Below are 16970 nucleotides of genomic sequence, written 5' to 3'. Positions count from 1 at the left end.
ACCGAAAAAACTAAGAATATGAATTACTGCAGTCACGAAAGCTTTAAATCAAAATTTAATCGCCTCTACGGGGAGGGTTTTCACATAACTTTAAGATCCTTCAACAAACTCCGGGATAAGAAAGCTCAGCTGATCGAGTCTCTCACCTTCCTGAAGAGATGCCGCGACTCTGGGGTAATACCAATCGCATTTACACTCACCTCTGCTACTGTAACTTCTTCTAATGCGAATCGAATTCTTTTCAAAACTAGCTTAGCTCTTATCTCAGAAAAAATCAGACTTATACGCACAGAACTAGATCAGTTAGACAAGACACTCTACAAATCACACTTATCATTGACGGCAATAATGTCCACATCGGATTGGGAACATGTAGACAATATGACTGCCTCTTCAGCTGCTACTATGTCGACCAAATGTAAGGAAAACCTGATTTCCAAATTTAACCTCCTCTTCAACAAAAGACCGGACCCACACACCAAAAAGTTAGACGTTAATAAAGTCGTAATTAATCGCAGTAACAGTTCTATTTCCGATGGTCTGAAATCCGTTTTAGCTAAAGGTCTAAACTTTGCAGTCACACCTAAACACATACCAGTTAATGATATAATTGCCCAAGTAGACGTTGCTCTCAGGGGCCTGGGTCACATCGCTGCAGACGTAGCAAGATCTGAAATCGCTGCAACCCTCAAAAACGCTAAGGTGCCAGCTAGCAACCTCAGCAAAGATGAGCGTTTTGAATTATATAAATTAAAAAAGAGGAATGATATTGTAGTTCTCTCAGCTGACAAAGGCAATGCTACTGTCATCATGGATAAAATAGAATACAACAACAAAATTAAAGAATTACTCGACGATGGTAGTTATACAAAAATAAAAAGAGATCCCACCAACAGCCTCGTCACACAAACCAACAAAATAATTTCTGATTCAACCGCATTAATTGATCAATCTAAACAGTTTTCGTTGAAACCTTCTGCTGCCAGGCCACCAAGATTATACGGCTTACCAAAAATACATAAAGTTGATACACCTCTTCGTCCCATAGTCTCTACTATCAGCTCCCCCACCTACAAACTAGCTCGTTTTTTGTCTGAAATCCTGCGTCCTTTCACTGGAAAGACCACCTCTGCGGTACAAAATTCTACTCACCTGGTATCAACAATCAAGGGTATTTCCCTGTCCCCAGATGACCTGCTTGTCAGTTTTGATGTAGTTTCCTTATTCACCAAGGTTCCTGTACCTGACACCATTGCAATCATTGAAGACTTGGTTCATCAAGGACTAAACACTGAGGTACCCCCACTGGTGAGACACTGTTTAACCAATACATACTTCACTTGGAATGGAACTTTCTACAAACAAACTGAGGGCACCCCAATGGGCTCCCCCCTTTCTCCAGTTATAGCTAACATTTTCATGGAGAAATTTGAGACTGACGCCATCCAGACTGCCACTCTGCGCCCAACCTTATGGAAGAGGTACGTGGATGACACTTTTGTCATCTGGCCACATAGCCGGCCTGCTCTAGACCAATTCTTCGACCACATCAATTCCATACACCCAGCCATCAGATTTACCATGGAAGTCGAAATAGATGGCAAGATACCTTTTTTGGATGTCCTAATTAAAAAGAGACCTGATGGTTCAATGAGCCACTCTGTCTACAGGAAAGCTACCCATACGGATGCTTATCTGAAACCGGATTCCCACCACCATCCATCACAGAAGAATTCTCTCATCAAGACTCTGTATCATAGAGCCCAATGCATATCCGACCAGGAACACATAAGCAGTGAACTCAAGCACGTACACCAAGCTCTTAGGGCTAATGGTTACTCCGACTATACAATCCGCAAAGCTATCACTCAAACCATGAAGAAGAACCCTCTTGAGGAGCCTTTCAAAACCATCACTTTACCCTACATTGCTGGGATCACAAAAAAGATCTCCAAAATCTTGAATAAACACAAGATCCAGGTCCGTTTCAACACATTACATAAAATCCGTGATCTGGTTCCGTCTGTAAAAGATGTGATTCCGGACATACAATACCCTGGTGTCTACAAACTAAGTTGCCTCTGTGGTAGTAGTTACATTGGAGAAACCAAACGCCATATCTCGGACCGCATTCGTGAACATAAAGCAGACCTTAAACACGGTAGGACCAACACCTCGGCCGTAGCAGATCATTGTTCTAATTCAGTAGGCTCACATGCCATTGACTTTTCCAAGACGGAGGTTCTTTGTAAGCCATCTGGCTTCCATGAGAGATTCGTTCATGAGGCTATCCACATATACAAGCACAGAGACAATTTCAACCGAGAAGATGGATTCTATCTTAGCAATCATTGGAAAGATTTGATAAATCATTTCAGTTCTTGATTGATTGTTCACGCTTGCAGTGGCTTTCAGACAGCATACATAAAAACAAATTTCGTCTCCCCCCTCCTCTTTTCAAAAAAAATAGATGGACTAGTCCTGGGCAAACTGCCAATCGTTGCACGTGACGCAAACGTTATTTTTTCATATATATATATATAAATAAATAAATATGCCGTTTTCAAAATACATTTATGCAAACCGACACACCTGATGATGACCGTTTGAGTTATGGTCGAAACGTCGTGAGAATTTTTTTATTGTTTTATATATATTTTGTTATTTTGTTGTTTCTCTTCAACGTGACTTTACCGAAAAAACTAAGAATATGAATTACTGCAGTCACGAAAGCTTTAAATCAAAATTTAATCGCCTCTACGGGGAGGGTTTTCACATAACTTTAAGATCCTTCAACAAACTCCGGGATAAGAAAGCTCAGCTGATCGAGTCTCTCACCTTCCTGAAGAGATGCCGCGACTCTGGGGTAATACCAATCGCATTTACACTCACCTCTGCTACTGTAACTTCTTCTAATGCGAATCGAATTCTTTTCAAAACTAGCTTAGCTCTTATCTCAGAAAAAATCAGACTTATACGCACAGAACTAGATCAGTTAGACAAGACACTCTACAAATCACACTTATCATTGACGGCAATAATGTCCACATCGGATTGGGAACATGTAGACAATATGACTGCCTCTTCAGCTGCTACTATGTCGACCAAATGTAAGGAAAACCTGATTTCCAAATTTAACCTCCTCTTCAACAAAAGACCGGACCCACACACCAAAAAGTTAGACGTTAATAAAGTCGTAATTAATCGCAGTAACAGTTCTATTTCCGATGGTCTGAAATCCGTTTTAGCTAAAGGTCTAAACTTTGCAGTCACACCTAAACACATACCAGTTAATGATATAATTGCCCAAGTAGACGTTGCTCTCAGGGGCCTGGGTCACATCGCTGCAGACGTAGCAAGATCTGAAATCGCTGCAACCCTCAAAAACGCTAAGATGCCAGCTAGCAACCTCAGCAAAGATGAGCGTTTTGAATTATATAAATTAAAAAAGAGGAATGATATTGTAGTTCTCTCAGCTGACAAAGGCAATGCTACTGTCATCATGGATAAAATAGAATACAACAACAAAATTAAAGAATTACTCGACGATGGTAGTTATACAAAAATAAAAAGAGATCCCACCAACAGCCTCGTCACACAAACCAACAAAATAATTTCTGATTCAACCGCATTAATTGATCAATCTAAACAGTTTTCGTTGAAACCTTCTGCTGCCAGGCCACCAAGATTATACGGCTTACCAAAAATACATAAAGTTGATACACCTCTTCGTCCCATAGTCTCTACTATCAGCTCCCCCACCTACAAACTAGCTCGTTTTTTGTCTGAAATCCTGCGTCCTTTCACTGGAAAGACCACCTCTGCGGTACAAAATTCTACTCACCTGGTATCAACAATCAAGGGTATTTCCCTGTCCCCAGACGACCTGCTTGTCAGTTTTGATGTAGTTTCCTTATTCACCAAGGTTCCTGTACCTGACACCATTGCAATCATTGAAGACTTGGTTCATCAAGGACTAAACACTGAGGTACCCCCCCTGGTGAGACACTGTTTAACCAATACATACTTCACTTGGAATGGAACTTTCTACAAACAAACTGAGGGCACCCCAATGGGCTCCCCCCTTTCTCCAGTTATAGCTAACATTTTCATGGAGAAATTTGAGACTGACGCCATCCAGACTGCCACTCTGCGCCCAACCTTATGGAAGAGGTACGTGGATGACACTTTTGTCATCTGGCCACATGGCCGGCCTGCTCTAGACCAATTCTTCGACCACATCAATTCCATACACCCAGCCATCAGATTTACCATGGAAGTCGAAATAGATGGCAAGATACCTTTTTTGGATGTCCTAATTAAAAAGAGACCTGATGGTTCAATGAGCCACTCTGTCTACAGGAAAGCTACCCATACGGATGCTTATCTGAAACCGGATTCCCACCACCATCCATCACAGAAGAATTCTCTCATCAAGACTCTGTATCATAGAGCCCAATGCATATCCGACCAGGAACACATAAGCAGTGAACTCAAGCACGTACACCAAGCTCTTAGGGCTAATGGTTACTCCGACTATACAATCCGCAAAGCTATCACTCAAACCATGAAGAAGAACCCTCTTGAGGAGCCTTTCAAAACCATCACTTTACCCTACATTGCTGGGATCACAAAAAAGATCTCCAAAATCTTGAATAAACACAAGATCCAGGTCCGTTTCAACACATTACATAAAATCCGTGATCTGGTTCCGTCTGTAAAAGATGTGATTCCGGACATACAATACCCTGGTGTCTACAAACTAAGTTGCCTCTGTGGTAGTAGTTACATTGGAGAAACCAAACGCCATATCTCGGACCGCATTCGTGAACATAAAGCAGACCTTAAACACGGTAGGACCAACACCTCGGCCGTAGCAGATCATTGTTCTAATTCAGTAGGCTCACATGCCATTGACTTTTTCAAGACGGAGGTTCTCTGTAAGCCATCTGGCTTCCATGAGAGATTCGTTCATGAGGCTATCCACATATACAAGCACAGAGACAATTTCAACCGAGAAGATGGATTCTATCTTAGCAATCATTGGAAAGATTTGATAAATCATTTCAGTTCTTGATTGATTGTTCACGCTTACAGTGGCTTTCAGACAGCATACATAAAAACAAATTTCGTCTCCCCCCTCCTCTTTTCAAAAAATAGATGGACTAGTCCTGGGCAAACTGCCAATCGTTGCGCGTGACGCAAACGTTATTTTTATATATATATAAATAAATAAATATGCCGTTTTCGAAATACATTTATGCAAACCGACACACCTGATGATGACCGTTTGAGTTATGGTCGAAACGTCGTGAGAATTTTTTTATTGTTTTATATATATTTTGTTATTTTGTTGTTTCTCTTCAATGTGACTTTACCGAAAAAACTAAGAATATGAATAAATTATGTTAACGAGCCCGGGCCATATGTCGAGGGATGAGGGCTTGGGTGCTGAACCCGTCGCAATCAACTCGCGACGGCTTTCACGAACTCATTATGTTAATGACCCGCCAGTCACTGGGCGTAGCTTTGCCCAAATAAGGATTGTACCGGAACAGATATCGGCAGTGACCAAGCAGAGATGACGTCACGCTCAAGGGTGCGGTGGCCGAGGGTGGGAATACATTGGTGACATGACGTCACTAGCGAGGCACACCTCCCCCTGGCGTTTCACACCGATGAAGTAATGCTGAGTGGTGACGTCACAGAGCGGAGTTGGAGTTTAAGTTGATTTAGATTCATTTTACATTGCTCCATCTCTTGAACAGAGACCCCTTGCGTGCGTGAGCTCAGCAACTACAACATGGACATTTCTGTGTGTACACACTGTTTCTGTGTGTACACACTGTTTCTGTGTGTACACTGTGTATACACTGTGTGTGTGTACACTGTGTATACACACTGTGTATACACTGTGTGTGTACACTGTGTGTATACACTGTGTGTACACTGTGTGTGTGTACACTGTGTGTACACTGTGTGTGTACACTGTGTGCCTGTATCTCTGTGTGTGCCTGAGTCTCTGTGTGTGTGCCTGTGTGACACCTGATGATGATTGCTTGTGTTGCAGTCGAAATGTCGTGAGAATGTAATTGTTTTATATTTTTGTTATTTTATTGTTTCCCTTCTACGTGACTTTACCGAAAGAACAAGAATAAATATCAGCTCTATGTTTTCAAGTCAATACAGTTTGGGTAGTGAATAAATTATAGTCTAAATAAGCTACACATGACGAATTATAGGCAATTATAGTTATAATCAAAGACATTTTTAAACAATCACGTGGTCCCTGTAGTCGCCGTTTGAGACAAAATCTGCTTGAAAACAGTTTATCAACATATATGAATACATTGATTCGAATAAGCAGTGTTAATTTCCTATTTATGGCATGCCAGTTATGTGCCAGTTTTCGATATCAACATCACCTTATAAAAGAATAACATTTAAAAAATAAGCGCACAACCTTATCCGTGATGAACGCTGCACTTTGTCGTTTTCATGCAGGGGGCGCTGTAAACCTACACGCACCCCCTGCATGCGAACGACGGACGCGCAGGGACAGACGCTCGATTACGTTGGAATCGATCTGCAGACGGCCAGCAGCTCCGTGTCGCCTCATCTCGATCCCGCGATCCCCTACCAGGTGAAAGTCCGCATCGAACTGAACCCCCGGCAAGGCCGTCTACTTAACGACGAGAGAAAATTCACACAAAATGTCCTTCTCAACGAAGTCTTCCAGATGTAAAATGAACTTTTAATGAAGAAATAATGTAAATCAAAACACAACACAATTCAAAGATGTTTCATTTTAAAACTTCAAAACGGAGCATGGGGTACTTGCGTGAATGCGTCCTTCGTGTGCAAATGTAGTGACTTTCCTGGCCTGAAGGCCGTCAATGTATTGGACCCTTATTGGTGCACAGCATCTCAACAAGAGCAGTGGGGTTTGCTTCAACCGATAGGTACGAACATCCAGACGTGAATCAGCAAGGAGCATTTCTAGTCCCAGTTAGACAAAATCTACGTCAACACGTAAGACAAAACTACAATTCGTGTTGTAGAGAATGTACCTCCTCCTATACGTGTAACTTTTAAGTGGTATGCCTTGTAACTGATGAATGATCCGAGCGTGCTCACTATTTCAAAGATGATGAGTTGCTCCAGAGGCAGACGCTTCGGGAAACACAAAAATACCCTTTGACCTGTATCACAAGAACAACGGGTCTCACCTGAGTTCTCTGTACAGGTTACTTCCAAAACACACACACTTTGTCCTAACATCACTTAATCAATGTGTGACTCTCAGACAAAATATTACATGTATGCGCACAATAAGACAAGTATTCATTCTAACTTATTGACGGGCATATTAACATTGAATTACTGCAGCGAAATTGACTGCATCACGTTACATCGTATTAACAAGAAGTTATTTTACAAATACACACCGTCTGCTTAACAGTGTATGTACAACGTACTATTGTTGCGTCATTCAAAACGAGTAGGCCGTTGCATGCTGGCGTCTGGGTCAAAATGTATCAAATTCTAAACATTACGCTACAAATAATAGATCACGGCACTTCGATGGCAACACAAGCAATCGTCATCAGGTGGGACAAGCACAGCAGCAAGAAGAAGAAACTGCTGGAGTAGACGCCTACTACTTCAGCAGTTTCTCTTGCTGTGGTTGTCCCACCTGATGACGATTGCTTGTGTTGTGATCTAAACGCCGTGACCTGTTATGTTTCTACCCACGTGGTGACTTTACCGAAAGAACTCAAGAGTGTGGAATCCTGCAGTCACGAAAGCTTCGAATCAAGATTGCCTACAAACTACATAACTGAGATGACGCATCAATCATCACCCCCTACTGACAGGCTCTTGTCCACATGCAGGCTGGTGCAGGGCCACCACCTTGTGCCACACAGGGGCAGCTGCTACTTGGGGATGCTCTTCGAGTGTTTCAGACGTGGTACGACACAAAACTCCGAGTTGCCGAGGCGATAAAGCAAGCACCATGTAAAAGCAATTATCATAACATAGTGAATGCTTGGGGGCTTGTCTCTCGCTCCTGGTTAGAGATCTACCCAACCCAAAGGTCCACAAACACTGGCCACCCTTACTCTGCAGGTTGAACCTAGGAGCTGAGTGTTCAACTTCACGTTCTTGTCATTAAAGGCCTATGACAAAGGTGCATCTATTGGAGCGACATCATCTCAAGCTTACACATCTACCGGGTCTCCAATTGACTTTGTATTGTCTCGGAGGAAGTCCACCCACACCTCCACTTCCACAAACTGCTGGGAGTTGCCTCGCTCTGCCTCACAGTCAGAATTCTCCTCCTGCTTTACGTTGCCTCCATCGATGTGAAGGTCCCATTTTGGAGTTGAATCTTCATCTTCACATTTCACCTTCACTTCTTCCCTCTTCACTATCGCTTCTTCGCTCTTCACCATCACTTCTTCCCTCTTCACCATCACTTCTTCACATTTCACCATCACCTCTTCACATTTCACCTCGATACCTTTAAAAGTGTCCAAGCTGGGATTTTCTTCCGGTTCGTGTTTCATGAGGGATGGGCTCATTGCGGCACTTTGACTTTCACAAGCTGATTTCAGACTCTGACTCCGCTCCTTGTGGATCTTCTGATGCTTTTGTGTTCTCTGGTGTACTTGAAGATTTGATGACTGTGAAAATGCCTTCCCACACGCACTGCACCTGAAGGGTTTCTCTCCCGTGTGTGTTCTCTGGTGTTTTTTAAGAGTAGATGAATCTGAAAATGTCTTCCCACACACACTGCACCTGAAGGGTTTCTCTCCCGTGTGTGTTCTCTGGTGTATTTTAAGAGTAAATGACTGTACAAATGCCTTCCCACATACAGTGCACTTGAAAGGTTTCTCTCCTGTGTGTGTTCTCTGGTGTGTTTTAAGAGCAGATGAATCTGAAAATGTCTTCCCACACACACTGCACTTGAAGGGTTTCTCTCCCGTGTGTGTTCTCTGGTGATTTTAAGAGCAGATGACTGTGCAAATGCCTTCCCACACACAGTGCACTTGAAGGGTTTCTCTCCCGTGTGTGTTCTATGGTGTTTTTTAAGAGTAGATGAAACTGAAAATGCCTTTCCACACACAGTACACTTGAAGGGTTTCTCTCCCGTGTGTGTTCTCTGGTGTCTTTGAAGATGAGATGAATCTGAAAATGCCTTTCCACACACACTGCACTTGAAGGGTTTGTCTCCTGTGTGTGTTCTCTGGTGTGTTTTAAGAGTAGATGAATCTGAAAATGTCTTCCCACACACACTGCACCTGAAGGGTTTCTCTCCCGTGTGTGTTCTCTGGTGTGTTTTAAGAGTAGATGAATCTGAAAATGTCTTCCCACACACACTGCACCTGAAGGGTTTCTCTCCCGTGTGTTCTCTGGTGTGTTTTAAGAGTAGATAAATCTGAAAATGTCTTCCCACACACACTGCACCTGAAGGGTTTCTCTCCCGTGTGTGTTCTCTGGTGTGTTTTAAGAGTAGATGAATCTGAAAATGTCTTCCCACACACAGTGCATTTAAAGGGTTTCTCTCCCGTGTGTGTTCTCTGGTGTCTTTGAAGATGAGATGAATCTGAAAATGCCTTCCCACACACACTGCACTTGAAGGGTTTCTCTCCCGTGTGTGTTCTCTGGTGTGTTTTAAGAGCAAATGAACCTGAAAATGTCTTCCCACACACAGTGCACTTGAAGGGTTTCTCTCCTGTGCGAGTTCTCTGGTGCTGTGTCAAATTTCCAGGCTGATCCATGCTGTATGCACGCTGGTCGCATTGTTGACTTGTCGTACAGAGCTGCTGTGCTGACTGCCTTTGCTCCATTAGACCAGTCTCAGCTGCAGACAGAAAATAAGAATATCCACACCATCTACACGTCAGTATCGAGCCATGGAGGAATGAATATATACAGTCACACGTGACTTACACGTCTATATTCATTCATGTATTCACGACTAGCTGTACTACCTGGCTTCGCCCGGGACTTGGATCCACCACGTCCGGCCGCCTTTGTCTCCCCAGTGGCGATGTTCACACCACAGCAGTTACTCGTTTGAGGCTGAGTCGACCTAGGGGAGGCCCAGGACCGGTTCAAACAATTATCACCGGTGGTGGCCGTGAGCGGGAATCGAACTCGGGTCGCCGGGTTCGTAGCGCAGCGTAGCGCTAACCGCTACACTACAATGCGTTACGCTTCCACACACACACAGACACAAAGACACACATAGACACACACAGACACACACACAGACACACACAGACACACACACAGACACACACACAGACACACACAGACACACACACAGACACACACAGACACACAAACACACACACAGACACACACAGACAACGCTAACCGCTACACTACAGTGAGTTACGCTTCCACATGCGAGGGTCACGTGACAGATTTGACGTCACAGCTCACTTGCCGTGCAAAAAACTCTATACATTATTGAGCTCCCCTCTACCCCCCAAAAATAAACTAAAAGTGTATTTGTATAATGTTTGTATGGTGTACAGTCTGGAAAGTACCCACATGGCAAATTTCCAGTTTGTTGCATGTCGGGAAGTACGCTAAACATTTTGAACAGACAACACACACAATCACAACTTTGCCTTTCATATATATTTGGAGATGCAGTGAAAAACTTTCCCAAATTCATCACGCGGTTTCAGTTTTTTGATTTTCAGTTTGATTTATTTTGGTTATAGTCCCGTGAGCCATTCGGCTCTTGAATCGGGTGCAACCACAACAAGCAACAAAACAAAAACACGACCAAGAAAATCATCTTACAGTGACTATGTGTGACTGTGCAAACAGCCTGTCATGGCATGCAATGAGAAGGCAAATGTCATAAATATTCCTGTAAGCCCTCGCATCTTCAACATTAATGTTGCCATAGAAACGTTGTGGGGTTTTTTGCTTCATTGTAAAAAAATATATCTGTTATTTTAATTTTATTTTCTATCTACGTGACTTTACCGAAAGAACCAAGAATATTAATTCCTGCAGTCACCAAAGTTTTAAGTCAAAACATTCACACACGTTGACAAAGCCTCACCTTGTGTTGTTGTGGGCAGGTCGCTTCTGATAACAAGAGCGGTATAGCAGCCCAAGCGGGCTTGGCCTGCTAACAAAAGAAAATAAAAACTGCGTGAATATTTACAATAAAACAAAGTTACAAAGTGGCGAGCCGGGTGAAGACAAATTAAACTTAAGCGAGATAATTAAAGTGAATGCAATCAGGCGAGGGCAGGAGGCAAGGCCCCGCGTGGCTAGGCCCCGCGTTGTAAAGTTCCAACCTGGACATCGATTCCCATGCTCGCTGCTACTCAACTGACATCCCTACGAGAGAGAGGCTCTACCTTGGTAAACAACAACAATCACCACCACAACCACCACAACAACAACCACAATCGCAATGAGAATTTCTCACCTCGGATTTCAGTGCTGTTACCTCCAGACGTCACGCAGCAGCAGGTGACATGACGTCACATCCGGGGAACGATACACGCTCCTCCCACAATGAGCGGCTCCGTAACTAAATAGAGAATAAATATATTATGTTAATGTACTCGTCCCATGTGTCGTGGGCAATGAACTCGCCGGCTTTAACGAATAAATTATGTTAATGAGTTGCCGTCACTGGGCGTAGCTTTGCCCAAATAAGGATTGGCACTGGAACTCAATCGGCAGTGACCCAAGCGGAGGTGACGTCACGCTCAAGAGCGCGGTGGAATACCATGGTGACATGACGTCACTAGCGAGGTACACCTCACCCTGGCGTTTCACGCCGATGAAGTAATGCTGAGTGGTGACGTCACAGAGCGGGATTGGAGTTTAAGTTGATTTAGATTCATTTTCATTGCTCCCTCCCTTGGGTGCGTGGGCTCAGCTACAACAACAACGTGGACATTATTGTGTATACACTGTGTGTGTACGTACACTGTGTGTGTGTACACTTTGTGTGTACAGTGTGTGTGTGTACACTGTGTGTGGGTGTACACTGTGTGTGTGTACAGTATGTGTGTACACTGTGTGTGTGTACACTGTGTGTGTGTACACTGTGTGTGTACACTGTGTGTGTACAATATGTGTGTGTGTACACTGTGTGTGTACACTGTGTGTGTGTGTACACTGTGTGTGTGTGTGTGTACACTGTGTGTGTACAGTGTGTGTGTGTACACTGTGTGTGTGTGGACTGTGTGTGTGTACACTGTGTGTGTGTGTGTACACTGTGTGTGTGTGTGTACACTGTGTGTACACTGTGTGTGTACACTGTGTGTGTGTACACTGTGTGTGTGTACACAATATGTGTGTGTACACTGTGTGTGTACACTGTGTGTGTACACTGTGTGTACACTGTGTGTGTGTACACTGTGTGTGTGTACACTGTGTGTACACTGTATGTGTGTGTACACTGTGTGTACACTGTATGTGTGTGTACACTGTGTGTGTGTGTACACTGTGTGTGTGTACACAGTGTGTGTACACTGTGTGTGTGTACACTGTGTGTGTGTGTACACTGTGTGTGTGTACACAATGTGTGTGTGTACACTGTGTGTGTGTGTACACTGTGTGTGTGTGTGTACACTGTGTGTGTATACACTGTGTGTGTACGCAATGTGTCTGTGTGTACACTGTGTGTGTACGCAATGTGTCTGTGTGTACACTGTGTGTGTACACTGTGTGTGTGTACACTGTGTGTGCACAGTGTGTACACTGTGTGTGTGTACACTGTGTGTGTACACAATGTGTGTGTGTGTACATAATGTGTGTGTGTGTACACAATGTGTGTGTACACTGTTTGTGTGTGTACACAATGCGTGTGTGTAGACTCTGTGTGTGTACACTGTGTGTGTGTTTACACTGTGTGTTTTCTCTGTGTGTTTACACTGTGTGTGTACACTCTGTGTGTTTACACTGTGTGTGTGTACACTCTGTGTGTGGTTATACTGTGTTTACACTGTGTGTGTACACTGTGTGTACAGTGTGTGTACACTGTCTGTGTACACTGTTGTATATATAGGTGTTATGAAAATTGATGAAAATAATGAAAATTAAATGAAATTAAAAATTTGCATAATTTATCCGAATTTATGTTAATTGATGTAATTATGCATATAAATTATGCTGATTCGAGAGATAATCGTATTAATTTATGTGAGTGGGCGTGGTTATGATAATGAAGGGCGTTATGGATTATCAGGTCGAGCCTCGGTGACTAGGATTGTGTTATGAATTGGAATAACGCAAATAATCGTATGCAGTGACGCAGGCATTGTGAGCGTGAATGAGAGAGAGTCGATTCGACTCTGCTCTTTAATTCCGTATTATCGATAAGGATACGATTACTCTTGATTGAACATTATGAATTACGTGTGTTATGGATTATGTGGTGATAGTGTGCTTATGATACGTCCCCAGGATTCAGATCTCATACGCAGAACAATATTACGCAGAATTTCAGGAAGAATCACACACAAACCTGCTTTAATCAATTTTATTTTCTAGCTAACTTTAATTTTTGGATAATATGAAAACTCAATCTCGGGATTTTGGAATTTCAACACAGTGTTAACATGATACCATCACAATTGCATTGTTTCACCTCGATAGCTGCACCTGTGGTTAATTCCCGACGCGTAACGCAATCGATCGGTTGTTGAGAGAGAGATTAAAAACATGCGAACTATTCTATCAAACCTTAACTTTATAATATGCAAACTCGTATACTTGAATTGTTACATAACACGGCACTCGGTCTTTGATTCGTATCCAATCCTTAACACATTCTGATATGCGAAGTTATTATGCTTGAAATCGTCAGCACAGTACCACGTCGATGTTCGTTCATTGATTCATAACGATTATGAAATTAAAGCGTTCGACTGAAATACTTCTAATTGCCTTATCAATACCACTCAATGGCCGCAATGCTTCGTTACTTGAATTGTCACACAACACAGTATTCGGTCATTGATCATGCGCGGCCCTTAATGCAATTATTGTCACGTTGTTAACAATAGGATGACTGATTATTATGCAACGCTACTCGTTGAAAGGGCACTCCAACCAGTATTATTCTTGAAGGCACAAATAGACATTTTTTTTCTTCTAGATTTTAAGCTTTCGTGACTGCAAGGATTCATACTTTTTGGTTTTGTTCGGTAAAGTCACGTAGGTGAAAAATAAAGAAAAATAAACGAGAAAGTCGACAGGTGGTTTGGAGGTGTAATGCTGCGTCAAATGACTGAGCCCAGCACCTCCGATCCTGGATTCAAACCCAGGCGAGCGTGCAAAATTAAACCAGATTCTCAAGTGTAGCCAAGTTGAAGATCTTAGCCAAATCACCAACAAGAGCTCAAACAAAGTCTTGTAAAACATTTATTTCTGCATTTACATATATGGTAGTTTACCTTTGAGCGATCAAAATACATTGCTGAATTATTGAAATGTGAAGAACTGTTTAACACGTCGGCTTTCGCAACCAATATCATCCTTATTCTTGGTTTTATTGTTTCGCTTCTACGTGGTGGTGACTTTACCAAAAGAGCCAAGAATATGAATCCCTGCAGTCATGAAAGCTTTAAATCAAAATATCATCCTCGTAGGTTTTATTGGGTTAGATCGCGTGAACACGTAATTGTGTCGTGAAACCTGCCACAATCCGACACAGCCAATTTGTAAGGTTCGTCACAAACGGAACATGCCAAGTCGTACTCAGATTGTTAATGTTGTGGCTTCGCTCCCCAACACACCGGCGTGAGCTGTACTAGTGACGAATTGGAGTCTTCTGTTTACGTGACAAACCTTACTAGTTGGCTGCGCCGGGTGGTGGCAGATTTAACGGCACAACATTTATATATAACCTACAAAAATAACCCCCTGTGTTATGGTGAAGAACTGTCTATTGGGTAAGAATGGCTCTTTCAAGCAACTCCAGAAGTGGCTGTGCAAGTGTAGTGGCCTTATTGACGACGGATACATTCTTCGGAGGCAACACGTATTTATTACAGACACTTCACTCTGCAGTGGCTAATCTGATACTTGAAGAGGTAACGGCCTCTTCACCCGTACTCTATAGAGGGAAACGTTCCCCGAGCTTTAGCCCACGCCAGCTCCCTGGTTCCCTCTATCCTGGTCCTCTCCCGGGAGGCTGTCTGACCTGGCCCAGCTTCGGCGCAGGTCCCGATCACCAGCCACACGAGTCCGGCCCTCGGAAGGACATCGGCCCTTGTGGCTCTGGTGTCACACCCTGGCTTGCTTTGCCCGGCCCTCAGAAGGGCAGCGGGCCAAAGGAGTTCCAGGGTCTGGCTAGTCGATCTTCGTTCTTCACTGGCTCTTCATCTTGCTTGAGTCGAACTAAACCTCAGCTCCCCGGGTCCCACCTTTTATACTGTCCCTCACTGAGGGGCGGGGCTGGGAGTGATCACAGCATCCCCCAGTCCCCCAGGGTGGTGGCCATAGCGGACGTGTTTGTGGCCACCGTTACACAACCGCGTGTCACCCTCCCGTAACACCTCTACACGTGTTTGTGGCCACCGTTACACAACCGCGTGTCACCCTCCCGTAACACCTCTACACGTGTTTGTGGCCACCATTACACAACCGCGTGTCACCCTCCCGTAACGCCTCTACACGTGTTTGTGGCCACCGTTACACAACCGCGTGTCACCCTCCCGTAACACCTCTACAAGTGTTTGTGTGGCCACCGTTACACAACCGCGTGTCACCCTCCCGTAACACCTCTACACGTACAACACTCTTCATGTGCAAGGCAAGGTGGTCTGACCCGGAGAAAGACCTGCAAAGATCACAAGCTCGCATTACAATTGTGGACTGTGGGGATGAGAATGTGTTTTTCTGTCTCCACCACCATAACCACAACCTTAGTAACGTGTGAACAACAGATCAATGTTGGTGAACCGATATACATGGGTTATCTCCACTGTAATGAAGGTGAGCGGTGCTGTTCAACAAAGCTGTAAATATATTTGTACAGCCACTATAATGCAGTCTTTTTTTGGAAAGACTGGTTCCCATTAAGTGAAAAATGGATCTCCCCTTCTCACGCATCAAATTAGAGCAGAAATGTAAATATATATACACACACAGCAGATTGAGCAGTTGCTAACATTCATCATCCATATTTCATTAGAATATTTACCCAGGAAAGCACCACCGAGACTGAAGACTACGTGCATAGATCAAAATGAACGCTCTTACAGACACCACAGTGCTGCCCTGCAAGTCGGGCGTGCAGAGTTTTACGATCTCTGCGTGATCCATAAACTCAAAGAGTTGCTGTGTAAGAGGAGTGTGGCACCGTACTCCGCTGATGAAAAAAGAGCTCCATCCTCTGCTTTCACAGATACCATTAAAACATTAACCTTGTTTATATAAAGTGTTTTAGAAATGCTTGACAAGTTTCTTCACTTGCTGGGAAGACTGTTATAAAGTTCACAGACCTTCAATAATGCACACCATAAATTTCATCAATGTGGTATACTTTCATAAAACGTATATTTGAGCTTATTTCCATTCACATTAATGAATGGCATCTCGGCTTAAATAAAATGAACGTTATGCACACTTGAAGGTCAGAAGCTGTATTCCTGTATAGTCATCTGTTTGAATGCAAAATGCAACCTATATGTTAACCTTATCCAGAAACACAAAGCAAAGTGTCACCATTGTCAAATATACATTTGACGGCTCTTATCTGAGCTCGAGGGTGGAAGTTACACATTTATTGGCAGGCACCGGTCTCTGCATAGGATGACTATTCTAGTCTTTTTAGGATGTATAGCAAGGTTGGCTACGTACTGTGCGAAAGGAGTTCAACATACACACATGAGGATTACAATAATCATGAGAATAACGCGAATGATTTTTATCCAGAATAGCCTTCTTGAGTCAAGATGATATTCGTGTCG

The 16970-nt window shown here is 43.3% G+C and overlaps 1 protein-coding gene and 1 long non-coding RNA gene across 2 annotated transcripts in view; one reads left to right on the top strand and one right to left on the bottom strand.

Moving 5' to 3' along the window:
* Nucleotides 1–8135, top strand: part of LOC142921033 (uncharacterized) — a 42822-nt gene extending 34687 nt beyond the window's left edge. Inside the window, exon 3 of the mRNA XM_076062921.1 lies at nucleotides 8131–8135. Coding sequence (XP_075919036.1) covers nucleotides 8131–8135 — 5 coding nt within the window. The remainder of the gene's footprint in view (nucleotides 1–8130) is intronic.
* A 1553-nt stretch (nucleotides 8136–9688) lies between these two features.
* LOC142921020 (uncharacterized) lies at nucleotides 9689–11522 on the bottom strand. Its single transcript, XR_012939182.1, has 4 exons — nucleotides 11468–11522; nucleotides 11093–11161; nucleotides 9999–10099; nucleotides 9689–9868 (listed from the first exon to the last, which is right to left on the bottom strand). It is a non-coding gene; the product is annotated as an uncharacterized LOC142921020 (long non-coding RNA).
* Nucleotides 11523–16970: the final 5448 nt, after the last annotated feature.

Source organism: Petromyzon marinus, unplaced genomic scaffold (assembly GCF_048934315.1).
Source record: "Petromyzon marinus isolate PM22_M1 ecotype Great Lakes invasive population unplaced genomic scaffold, UKy_Petmar_22M1.pri1.0 PM_G_Scaffold_79, whole genome shotgun sequence".
NCBI lineage: Eukaryota > Metazoa > Chordata > Hyperoartia > Petromyzontiformes > Petromyzontidae > Petromyzon > Petromyzon marinus.
This window is presented reverse-complemented; position numbering and strand designations above follow the sequence as displayed.